Below are 13,895 nucleotides of genomic sequence, written 5' to 3' on the forward strand. Positions count from 1 at the left end.
AAAAGTAAACGGTAATGACCCATTTTGCTTGGCTCAGTTTGAAAGCATTTGCTGTGCTGGTGCAAATCATGTTGTCCACTGCGTGTGTATTGTTACCCGGAAAGATAAAAATGATTGCCGGGTTTATCTGACAACGGGGTTTTAACAAGCAAGTTCCGAGGCCCCCGAAAAGGTCTATTTTACCCCAGATATCAATTTAAAGTGCATTTTCTGCATGTTTTGTGCTTTATTTTCAAGCTGTTGATGAGCTGCACTGAATATTGTCTGAATCTATTTTCAGGCTGTGACCGAAGGCCTTGTTTTGAGGGTGTTTTGCAGACCAGTGGTTGTCGGCCTGGGGATTTTCAAGAAAAACTGTAGGCTGCCCCTTAGTAAAGCGTCGTTAAAGCAGCTGTTTCCCGTTGACAGCACAGCTACAATAGTCAAGCTGCTGCAACGATCGGGAGCGTTCTATTCTTGACTGATTAAGCCCCAAGCTCACGTTTCTTTTACACTTATAATAATCTTCTATGCTGTGTCCCCTATTAACGGACATATAAAGAAACGTTACGTAAATGTGGTTTAAATGTATTCTTCAACGCTTTTTTATGAACACAAATACCGATACTTATAGTATTTCTTCGACTTTTGTTGATTGAAATTTCGGTTGTTTGATTCCTCTCAATCAATATAGTGTTTGTCAATAATTGTTTCAACAACGATGATATAACAAAAAACTTAAATAAGTACAAATGACGCATCAGTTTTTCAATCATTCTTTATGTTCTGTTTTAAAAACACAAATAGTTCGTTGACGCGGTCCTTTGCGGTTGCAAAATGTTCACCAGGCTTTTTTCAAGAGTTCGTAGATGGGCCAGAGTCCCTCGAACGAGCGGTCTCACCATTGTAAAAACGGCGTCCTGCGACTGCATTGCCTTCGACAGCTCCGATAGAGGCGGTGGAACGTCGCACATCATGAGTACTGCAAGGACGAACCTAAAGTCCTGTGTAAACAAGGCAAGACCGGCCGCTCAGGAGTCGTTACGTTCCGATGCCTCCCGTTATAAACTTGAAAATACAGATGACAGGCACCTCCGCAGCGCATCTGTAGTCTGGTCATGGGACAGCCATCTTACATCTTTTGCTTCCTTAAGCTTGACGGTCGAATCGTCCATGATGACTGGCATATCGCGCAATCCGTTCATTCATTTCTACTAGAAACAATACTGCAGATATATTTTGCTGTGAGATTGCTCATTTCCAAGGCATCAACGCAAGTGTTTGTTTTCTTGACAGCTGACTTCGAGTGGTCCGAACCCATAACTTTCAAATTGATTTCACAGTCCCTATTTGCCTGGTGCAAGCTCTTTAAACTTTGCCCTTCAGAATGCGGAATAAGTACCGGGGCATCAATACCTGAATTTTCCATTTGACTCCCTGTCCCAACTATCCATTGATTGATTATTTCATTTTTCCTGATTTCATCAGCCTTTTTCTTAGCCTTTGCTTTAACTTGATCAAAGGCAGTTGTTGATTATGCATTGGGTGATTCTATGGGTGTTTGGTTTTCTTGACTGTCCATATTTGTGTGAAACTCAGCTAAAACTGCTTTACTTAATCTCAGGAATTTACCATTTTGATTTCTTTTAAAACTTTCGTTTGAATTTTGCTGTGTTCCTCCCAAAGTTTAACTTAGTGTAACTGCTTCATTATTTTCAAACCCATGGATTTATTCATGATTTCGAAACCTTGAGAAGACCCTATAAGGAAGTCTGCAGATTTGGGTTGCTTTGTGTTCATGCAAGATGCCTTTTTCTTTGAAGTGTCTTAATTTCAATCTTTTGTTTCATTCAATTGTTCAAGTAGACTCACTTTCTTGCCTGGAATGTTCATGCATGATTCAGCTACTTATGGGACAATATCCTTCCGACTATTTTGAAACTCTGGGTTTGCTGATCCACTACAGTGTCTATTATTTTCATCACTTTCTTCATCGAAACTTTCATAAATAACACCTCTTATCTTTTTGGAGTTCATAGACCTCTTGCTCTGTTTTGTCGTTTTCTCAATCTGAAGAGCCTATTCTTGCCAAGAGCTGCTGTGATGTTTCTATTTTCCATAAATGCCTGAACAGACGGTGGAACATTCACCGACTCATTGAATTTCTCGCCTGTGAGGTCACTGAATCTTGACATATCAGCCCTGTCAGCAACACTCATCTCAAATGGACTACGACTGGTGGCTTTCACAATGGGAATTATCTGTCCTGGACGTAAAAAGGCCACAAATTCACGCAGCTCAGAATAAGAGCTGTGATCAGAATACGGCACGATGTAGACATTATCGATATTTTCATAGGGTCTAGCATCTATTCCAAAGTACAATACAGTTGGCATAATAACTATAGTTGGTCTTGTCTTATTCACTTTCTCCACAAAACGTTTGGAGATCGTATAGAATGGAACAATCTGGATTCTAAGGTCTCTATTATCACAATTGAACACATTAGGGGCCTCGAGTATCTCCAATGTCTGGTAAAACTTGTGAGGGACATATTTCCATTCCTGGCATTCCTTGGCAATCTTCACCAATAGTTCTTCCTTGCCCAAGTTTCGCATGGCTATAATGATATCGTGTGTTGGATGCGACTTTATGACTTTGATGATTTCTGTTGTTGCTTGTTCTCTCGTTGGGAACTTGCACCGAGGTGAACAGTATGTGTTGTCCATGTACAACACATCAACCTTTCCTGAAATTAGTAACACAATTACAATCAATGTTAATACTCTTGCTAACAAGGATTATAAGTCGCAGTGGATATGGTATCCGCCTAGCGATCAGAAGGTCATGGGTTCGATCCCTACTGTGAGAGCGTTCTTAAGATTTCCCCAATAGACACCAAGAAATGGTCCTAATCCCAGGAAACAGACTCGAGAGCGTCTCAAATAAGCATTAGACTTTCTATGCAATTGAGCTAAAATATATAGGTTTAAACTAATACTCTTGTCGAATATGAAACTAATGACCTTGTATCATACGGTGCATGGTCAGAGAAAAGCCGTGTGTCGATAGTACAGTAATGTATTTTTAAAACTAGCTGTCTGGTAGGAAGGAAAGCTCACCTATGGCAGATGTCAGATAGAACACACACTTTGTCAGTTAAGACATGTATTGTTTGGTGTTTTATTAACAAAATAATGTTGAATAAGGGCCAAAGAAAATCAGGATCATCCATTTGTGATTTTTTAAATTTAAATACTTATATCTTATGATGTATAAAAACAGGGAAAAAATGTAAAATAAGGGAAAACAAAATAAGGACTATATTTACTTGAATAATTTCATCTTATGATGTATAAATCAGGACAAACTTGTTATGATTACTGTTATCTTTTGAACAATTACTTAAAATAACTAGACGCTGAGTTAAATAAACGCAAATTCACCCGGTTAGAGCCTTGTAGTTATAAGTTCATTTTCGGATTTGAACAAGCCCAACATTAGGTCAATGAGAAGGTCAAGGCAAGATAATTTGAATATCCAAGCTTTTTAGCAAGTAAAATTGATTTTCAGCAACAATCAAGTTGGTTTCACCAAGAATTTTGACCTTTTGAATTAATCTACGTGTTCACATATGAGATCCTTGCAAATAACAAAGCTCTGTATTAAGCATTTTTGACGTTTGTTGAACATCTTACATTTTTTAAAGCAATCGTGGCTAATATTAACAAAAGATGTCTTAAAGAATTTCATAAACACAAATGTTCACCGTTTTCCACAAGTTAATTAAGATTGATGTACAAACCAAAAATCAAACCATATCACCTGACCTTATTTTGAGCTTGACATTTTTAAACATGTTTTAAACCCGGTGTGTTGAGAACATTTATAGATAATATCATTGCAAGTATCGACACTTTGCGAGTAGCCATATTGATGTTAATGAAATATCTGTATGGGTAAACCTCATACACACGTCCGGAAGAACACCCAGATGGGCAAATTGCAACGCGCCTCTCTGCTTGAGCAGATGCCAGAGGCACACAAATAAAGCACGTAATCATACCGGACCGATTTGCAAGGGTGGTCTCAGTCAGCATTTCCGGTTTGAACCGGAAGTCTCCGGTATGGAGAATGGTGCCAAAGTAGCCCTCCATTAGGAACATCACAGCCCCTGGACAATGGTTGGCATCCAGGGCAGTAACCACCATGTTCTCCTGCTGCACATTGTCCAGGAAAACTATCTCTGCGCATCCGATCTGAAAGACAACGAGAGATCTTGGTTATATGTAAACCAAAATTATTGAATAAACTTATTTTGGTATGCACGTATTGAGGGAAAAACTACTAAACAATATGTACAAACAACACTGATACATTAATGCACCACAGCTAGTTTAAGTCAAATTATTACAATGTACATGGTATATGGTTTTGAAAGGATTCTAAATGAGTCAGCTTTATTTGTAACACCAGGTAAGCATTTTCTTTAAAAACCGTGCACATGGGATATGTCAATTATTTAGTGCTGTGGTGTGATCTTTGATCTCAACATATGATCTTAATAGTGTGATGTATGTACAGCATAAAATAAAGCATCTGTTATTTTTTCATAACAACTATTGCAATAATAATTATTTATACAATCAGTTTTTTACCACTGCAGAAGAACCACATAATAACTTTAATGAAATTCATAAGTGTGTATCAGCCTAGAGTATTTGTAAATAAGCAATGCTTATATATTAATATTTAGTGTTGAGTTAAGCAAGTACTCTGATAACGATTGTTGGCGCATTTTCCTTAATGAATAGTTTTCCATAATCATTCTGATAATGTATTAATATTATTTCATTTGCCTTAAAAAAAAAAAAAACAAGAGTCGGTCGGAGACATATGCCCCCCCCCCCCAACAGGGCTTTGAACTAGTGAACCCAATAGACAATCCCAAAAATCGATTACTCCCGGATTGCCGCCACTGAAGCCGCCATCTTGGTACTGAAGAAGAATGCAGGGACCTATATGTTTGTATAGGTCCCTGAACAATAACACGAAGTGACGCGAATTCATTAAATATATTTGAATATTTAAATGTTTCTGTTATCGATACAATAATCATATAACAGTTCGTATTTTTAAGTAAATGTTTTCATCAGGTCTTTCTGCATTGTTTAAAAGTCATAAAACCAGAGACGAAGATCTATGACTCTGATTAAACTCAGCATGAATTAGGCCTTCATTGTCATTTAACATGTTATTAGAAGGTGCTGCATGGTATCTATTCTTAATAACAGCTTCTTATCATGTGGAGAATATGGTGTCAACACAGACATACCAATTACTGTGAAACCATTTATTTTCGTCAGCACGAAATTTCGTCCTTTTTAAAAAAATGACTATTTCGTCAGCACTTGAATTCGTCCATTTCTGGTTTTGAAAAAAAAACGTCCGATTTGTTTGTAATGTTTGTAATACATGTAATACGCGGTTGCGAAAAAATCGTGCTTGGGAAAGAGAGGTGACACTTGGTAGTCATTTGCAGGAGGTGGGCCTTGTTTGGAATATGCCAATTAACAAGTCTGTTATTTCAGGTGATAGTAACTGTCCCTTATTATTTTATGTCATTGACACGTTCTTTGTTATGATTAGCGGATAAGTGGGACTGAATGACCGTTAACGAGTGTTTTAAACAACGAAGCCAACAACAAAGGTACGGGTTTTTATGTATATGTACAAAAATAGTAGATGCAATTAAAACCAAACAACCAAACACAAATCAATATATGTTCTTTATTAATTTGTAATAAAAGCGCAGAATATATTTCAGTTAGGTGTTGATCACACATCGTCATATTTTAATTGCGTTTAATAGTATTGTCTTTAATCCGGATTCGCTGCGTGTTGGCTGTATAATCTGCAACAGAAAAACACAATACACACAATGGGTAATAAAGTTGTTAACAATTAGCGCTAATCAACACTATTCTACCTAAACGAAGTCGACGCATTCGAAACAGCCTTATTGCATTCGCGTTTTACAGGAAATGTCAGTTGTCAGTACACTGTATAATGTACATCCCTTTGTGTCAAAACCGGATTTAACTTGAGTTTGAATAGTCGACTGTTTCATGTTCTTTGTATCAATACCATCCGGGTATCTGTACTATAAGTATACCAGTCTACAAACAAGATGCGCGCTTCCGCATATGGGTATTCGGACGTTCAAAAATTGACCTACGGTTTAGCGTTCATGCCGTCGAACGCATTTAGCAATATAACTCTTTTTTTTCACAATTTCTTTACTTGCAAAAAATACTAGTGGCTTATAACTTACCTTGCAATTTTTTTTTAACTCGCATTTTGCGAGTGTGCGAGTGTTAATTTCGAGCCCTGTGTATATGCGTTAATTACGCTGGATTTAAATGCCTCATGCCTACGGTAATTCAGTCTTACTTGCTTCAAATATGGGACATGATTGTTCATTAGGATCTTGAATTCGTCCATCGGTCGAAGGACGAAAAAGACGAAAATTAATGTCTGACGAATAATAATGGTTTCACAATAACACTTTTAATCCACCATTGGGGCATCGTCTCCCACTGATGGAATGCTTTCGTTTCTCAATCGCAGATGGTGTTTCTTTTACCATTAATTAATTTAATTAAATTGACAATCCATAATTACGGAAGAAAAACATCACTGTGTTCGTGTTTTAATAGTTTATTTTAAATCTTAACTGTATAGCGAATATTTTAATAAAGGAATTAATACGTTGACGGAATGAAGCGAACATTATTCGGACTATTTAAGTTAAGGTATGACTACACAAGTGTCATGTTGAGCATTTTTATGGTAAATGTAGATTGTATTGGGAAATTAAGTAAAGCAAGCACACAAATGAGAAAATATTGAGAACAAGACAAGCACAGTTTGTTCAGGCTACAGACTTAGATTCTAAAAAAGAATGGTATTTAAATGATTAAATGAAAATAAAGTTATAAGCAAAAGCAGATATTCACTGTTCAATTAAAAAACCTGCAATGTTCTGACATCTTACACATTTTCGCTAATGAATATTCCCTGGACTAGTACATTTAAAATCACAAAAATATTTTCCGGCTAGAGATTTTTGTTTGAAAGCGATTTTTAAATAAAATATATTAATAAAAAACAACAAACTTTAGACTAAACCATATACTTTTTTGTTAGAAAAATTTGCCACTACATGAAATCTTACAGAGTTTCGCTTATAAATATTTCCGGACCAATTTAAGTTAAAATCACACATTTTATTTCGGCTAGAACTTTTACATTGCCCTAAAATGATGCTTTAATAAGAAGTATTATAAAAAGAATTAATAAATCTTTAGAAAAACAAAGATATGCACTATTCAATTTAAAAAAAAGTCTGTCTCGGTATTGAATCATATACATTCTCTTAATGAGTATATCTGGAACTATATACTTTTTTTATAAAGAAAGAATAATGTTTCAATCAAAGGCACATATCTGATTTTCAAAGAAATTGTATATCTCGGTCATAAATCTTTAAAAATTTCGCTAATTAACATCTCCGGAATTATTAACTTAAAAAATCACAAAGTTTACTTCAGACTTAATATGTGCAAATAACTTTTATAATTATCTTCGAATAATAAAATTCAATAAAGAAATAATTGTGTTGTAAGCAATAGGCATAACTGAAAGGATTTCTTAAAAAAAAACAAACAGCAAATTCGGCCTTAACATTACGTGAAGAATTTGACAGATAAGTTCAACATGTCACCCATGAAGAACGCTTTTATTTGTCAAATTCTTTAGTACCAAGATGGCGGCGGGGTCACGTGATAGCCAATATGGCGGCGGGCAATTTATCGATTCTGGGATAGACTATTTCAATAGGGGTCATCTACTGTCCAGGGCCAATGTACATGTAAAGTATCAAGCCAATCGGTCAATTGGTTGACTAGTTGACCAGAAACGATTTTCATACTTATTGTGATAGTGACATTGACCGTTGACATAGTAACCCCAATTTCAAGAGGGGTCATCTACTGTCCAAGGTCGATGCACATGGAAAGTAAAGCCAATCGATCAATTATTTAACGAGTTATAGATCCAAAACTGTTTTCCCACTTTTGTGACAGTGAACATGACCTTTGACCTAGTGACCCCAAATTCAATAGGGGTCACCTACTGTCGAAGGCCAATGCACATAGGAAGAATCAAGCCAATCGGTCTATTCGTTGACCAGTTATTGACAGGGGTGTGATTTAAGAACGACCTCAGGGGAGGAAAATGCCCTACCCCCTTACAGAGTTCAATTTAACTCTTCCTTTATATATATATTTTGCAAAGTGTATTAACTATTTGCAAAATAAGTTTGACATTAAAAGGGAGGAAAACAGCTTAAAGGAGGAAAAATAACTACATTGTATTGATTAGAAACGATTTTCACTTTTATTGTGACAGTGACCTTGACCTTTAACCTAGTAAGCCCAATTTCAATAGGGGTATTCAACCAAGCCCAGTGTACATGAGAAGTATTAAGCCAATCGGTCATTTTGTTGAAGAGTTATTGATCGGCAACGATTTTTACACTTTTTATGACAGTGACCTTGACTTTTGACCTGGTGACTCAAATTTAAATAGGGGTAATCTACTGTCCAAGGCCAATGCACATGTAAAGTATCAAGCCAATCCGTCAAAGCGTTGACGAGTTATTTATCGGAAACGAACTGGTCTACCGACAGACCGACGGACCGACAGACTGACATCCAGCAAATAGGGAGCATAATAATTGCACATGTGTTCATAAAACAACCAATTCAGAGGTAAATAATAGTAAATGATTGCATAATAAAACCAATGCAGTGGCAAATTATAGGACATGATTCTGTGGTCAAAAATAGCTCTTGATTACATAAATGATTGCATAATTCAGTCAATGCTGTGATTAATAATACCACATGATTTCATAATACAATCAATTCAGTGGTCAATAAAAGCACATGATTGCATAATACAATCAATTCAGTGGTCAATAATAGCACATGATTGCATAATACAACTAATTCAGTGGTCGATTATAGCACACGATTGCATAATACAATCAATTCAGAGGTCAATAATAGCACATGATTACATAATATAATCAATTCCTCTTTGTTAAAGCCTTTGGGAAAACTCAGACAAAAAAGGCAAAGTGACCTATGCTTTCTGTTTGAGCAACATTAATTTTGATTCAATTTTAATACAATCTTTTAATATATACCTGTAAGGTACGTATAAGTTCTGACTTCACTCCGCGTTTCTGTACAAGCAGTTTCTTTGTCAGTTTTGAACAGTAAATTGGACGGTTCCATGTCGAAGTCAGACCTGCATCAAGGATTCAATAAATAAAATACGTTTTAATAATTTCTTTTTATTGGTATTCAAAACACTACAAATAGTTTTTATAAACAATAGATGTTTTTAAAACATTTATGCACCCCCCCCCTTTCCCCAAAAAGCCTCCTTTTTACAGTCTCTGACGTACATTTATAAATAAGCCAGCAATAAGAATCAATATAATGTTTATTTAACTTACTCGCATAGGTTTTGCGCAAACGACCCTGTCTAAGAGGAACATATTTTAATGCTTGAACATATGACATGATGGCCGAACCGTAGTATACAGTATATGTATCTTATATAATGTTTAATGCTCATACAGAGTCTAACTTCATTTGAAAGTCCGCTTAAGGAATTGCTTGAATGAAGCAATACGACTGACAATTGTATCGATTTAATGATACAAGCTCTGGCTCCTTTACCTTGACATTTAATCAAGAGACATCTTTCCCTCCTCCAACGAAACCATCTTACCAATGTACATGTTTGAAGGTCGAAGTGTTCTCTAAATATTATGCGGAAAGGAATAGTTTATGGACAAACCTACATACCTACCTACCTTTTTATCAAACTACCGAAAGAAGGACATGTACAAAGAAAACTAATCCCACTTCTTCGATGGGGGTTATATCATCACTTGGGTATTTAAAGAATAAAGGAAAGGCAGTTAAAACTGAAGACACTGTTCATTTAAAAAGAATATCAAGTGGATTTATTTTTTCAGAAACAGTCTAATATGTAAACACCTGTAACCTGTAAAATTGCAATACAATCTATATTCTATAAAATAAAAAATATTATGTTTAGTTTTAATACCAAAAAGGCATATTAGGGTATTTGATGGTGACAAATGCTTTCATTCAGACCTTCAATTGACTCAATAAAAATTATATCTGTGTTTCACATACATGGTACTTAGATTTGCAATTAAGCTTTACCAAGCTGAGAATGATTTTTACCAAACTTCAGTCCATAAACACTTAAACTACTTTCCTATGCTTAATATGCAATATTTATGTATTGTATTTCAGATCATTGTTTTTCCTGTTCGTATTTCTCTGAATTACAAACTGAATATGAAAATAATTATTATAAAAGTCTGATAAGATCCAATATATTAATAACAATCAAATAATTGTGTTCAACTTCCTACGAGTTGCTGTTTATCATAGGTAAGACTGTATATGATCAACTTCCTATGACTTGCTGTTAATCATAGGCTAGACTTATATGATCAACTTCCTAAGACTTGCTGTTAATCATATGTTAGACTGTATATGATCAACTTCCTATGACTTGCTGTTAATCATAGGTTAGACTTTAGACTTGCTGTTTATCATAGGTTAAACTGTATATGATCAACTTCCTATGACTTGCTGTTTATCATAGGTTAGAATGTATATGATCAACTTCCTATGACTTGATGTTAATCATAGATTATATTGCATATGATTAACTTCCTAAGACAAACTGAATATGAAAATAATTATTATAAAAGTCTGATAAGATCCAATATATTAATAACAATCAAATAATTGTGTTCAACTTCCTACGAGTTGCTGTTTATCATAGGTAAGACTGTATATGATCAACTTCCTATGACTTGCTGTTAATCATAGGTTAGACTTATATGATCAACTTCCTAAGACTTGCTGTTAATCATATGTTAGACTGTATATGATCAACTTCCTATGACTTGCTGTTAATCATAGGTTAGACTTTAGACTTGCTGTTTATCATAGGTTAAACTGTATATGATCAACTTCCTATGACTTGCTGTTTATCATAGGTTAGAATGTATATGATCAACTTCCTATGACTTGATGTTAATCATAGATTATATTGCATATGATTAACTTCCTAAGACTTGCTGTTATTCATAGGTTAGACTGTATATGATCAATTTCCTATGACTTGCTGTTTATCATAGGTTAGACTGTATATGATCGACAATGTTATTAATGATTATTGCTGCCAAAACATGTCTATGAACAATAGTGTAATGCTGGTGGCTATTTAATTATTGTTTACAAGCCAACAAACACAGTTCAATTATGTATGAATAAAAAGATTTAAAAAATAAAAGCTACAGACGACGCTTGAATACTTACAGTATTTTCTTCCGCAATTTGGGAATGGGACAAGGGCCCTTTAGATTTTGAAAAATTGCATCGTTTTGACTACAATTGGGAAATGTATGCATTTTGTTTTGCTAAATATACTTTTAAAATGAGAGGAAGTGTTTTCAATATTATATTAACTAAGACCAAACCTTTAGAACTCGATGGAGAAATTAACTCAATGTTGCATTTTATTTATAAAAAAATTAACCGTTTTTTGGGAATATCAGGCAGTTATTTGGATTTTTTTTAACTTTTTGACAAAACAACAACAATAGCACTGTCTTGTCACCTGATATATGGTCTCCATGGAAATGTGTGAGGAAATGGATCATCTGGGGACCATCTCTCACCTTCCAAAAGTCAACCGCAATAGGCGTGTGTGGAATCACACACCCATTCATTGTCAGTATCAATCAGTCAGTTCTGGAAATACAATACATTTTATACAACATAATGTATGCCTTCTGACGTGCTGCAAAGTCGTTAATTTGAACAACTTGTTAGAGACTTTGACCTAAGACATGTTGAAATAACTCCAATATGAATGGCATCTTCTACACTCCAACGTAACCACTATACCAGTTGCATGATCCTAGGTAAAAGCTTTTATGATTGCATGGCAAATCAAATGTCTCGTTCCAATTCCATGTGACCTTTACCTTTGACCTACTTACCTAAATATTGCTGGGCGCATTTCCTCCCAAGTAACCATAATGTAAATTTGCTGTGTGGAAGATTAAGACATCTACATGTAGCTTAAATGGCACTTAGTGACCATCGGGCTGTCCAAATGTTATTACTCACTTGTTATATTCTGTCTTCTTCAATTTCAAGAGACAAGTTGCAGCCTTACTTTTCGACACAGCTGGTTTTTGCATGTGGTATTGCAGATTTTGTTCATCCATTGCTTTGATGATAAATTTTATCACACATTTCTTAAAGGTTGTCAGTTTCTTCCACAAATGAAAAATTGCTTGCAGAACAATATTAAATTATTATAAAAAGCACATGTTATAAGCTTGAAAAAAATACTAGTATTTTTTTTTTACAGGTGAAGAAGTCTTTCAGACACTGCGAAAGACGATCACAACTTACAAGCAAGTCTGTCCTATGAGGAGAAAACATTTACAGGCATTTGCCTCCGTTTTACCTCAGGACAACTAAAGGACATGGCCAAAAAAATACAAACGGGGCATTTTAACGCATGGTTTATTCAAGACAGGGCAAAAAAGCGCAAAATCCGGATATGGGGACGTAATTTGAAACTGTTAGTTTCAGTTTGGAGGAAATATTTTCACCTTTAAACATACATGTACATACATGAGTTTTATTGATGCATATAAGTAAGATTAACTAATTATATTTAATATGTTCACTGTTCATTATCTTTGATAACCGTAACATAACATAACAGTAAACTTCATAATAGGGTGACAAACATAAACAATCAGAATCTGATTATGATTTAAAGCTCCGTTAACTTTTGGAATAATTCTCGGAATGAATCAAAGCTTCAGTGAACTACTGAGAGTTTATAAGAGTGTGGAGTGTGGACGAAAATGATCTTTTTACGTCTGGAAATATCATGTACATGTAACTACGAAATAATGTTGTTGTGAAAACAAAGGAGGTTTACAATCTTTGGAAACAAAAAATGCTGGACAGTTAGTCTGACTATCTGGCACTTTTGCCATGTCTGATCTTTGATCTGCAATTGCCCTTTAAAAAATCAGTAATGACATAGCTTAATTCTTCCGTTCTCAGTTAGCAACAACCACCTATTTTAATAGTTTAATATTATGTACAAAACTATATTTTTCGGAATTTGTGAATTTTGAGGAAAATAAAAATGCATATTTTGACCATATGGACCCAAAACAAATTGACGGAATAGAAGTTGAGAAAAAACGGCTATATAAAATCTGCTGTTTTTATTTTTGCAGGAAAATCTGACCCCACATGTTATTTCAGCAATGGGAAACACTGGGGACTAAAACTAGTGCTCTATTTGTGTTATGTATGAACAAATTCCAACTGAAACATTCACTCCAAGCAGATGAATTCGTTTATTTTTTTTCGCCTATCAAAGTCCTTCCGGGGCGTGCGAAAATTGCAGAAAATATAGAAATAGCAGGAATTACCATGATTTGTCTCATCATTTAAAAATTAAATGATATTACTTGCATCAATAAATATGGTTGAAAACACAAAACATATATATATAGTCATACAATAGTAATACACATGAGTATATGGTTTGCAAATGGTATTGTTTTTCCCCACCCACTACCATTACAATGGGAGAAAAATAGTGTGTGTTTTTTTCGGCGTAGCTTTTCACCTTAGCCTGACCTTTGTAAGCGACCAATACATTTCAATATAACATTTCCCGCTGGTAGG

The 13,895-nt window shown here is 35.0% G+C and overlaps 1 protein-coding gene across 1 annotated transcript; it reads right to left on the reverse strand.

Moving 5' to 3' along the window:
- Positions 1 to 2,005: 2,005 nt before the first annotated feature.
- On the reverse strand, positions 2,006 to 11,896 carry LOC127831141 (5' exonuclease Apollo-like). Its single transcript, XM_052356132.1, has 4 exons — positions 11,785 to 11,896; positions 9,254 to 9,357; positions 4,046 to 4,238; positions 2,006 to 2,728 (listed from the first exon to the last, which is right to left on the reverse strand). Exons 1-4 carry the CDS (start codon positions 11,894 to 11,896, stop codon positions 2,013 to 2,015), a joined length of 1,125 nt encoding a protein of 374 aa, XP_052212092.1. The 3' UTR covers positions 2,006 to 2,012.
- Positions 11,897 to 13,895: the final 1,999 nt, after the last annotated feature.

This window comes from Dreissena polymorpha, chromosome 5, assembly GCF_020536995.1.
Source record: "Dreissena polymorpha isolate Duluth1 chromosome 5, UMN_Dpol_1.0, whole genome shotgun sequence".
Classification (NCBI taxonomy): Eukaryota; Metazoa; Mollusca; class Bivalvia; order Myida; family Dreissenidae; genus Dreissena; species Dreissena polymorpha.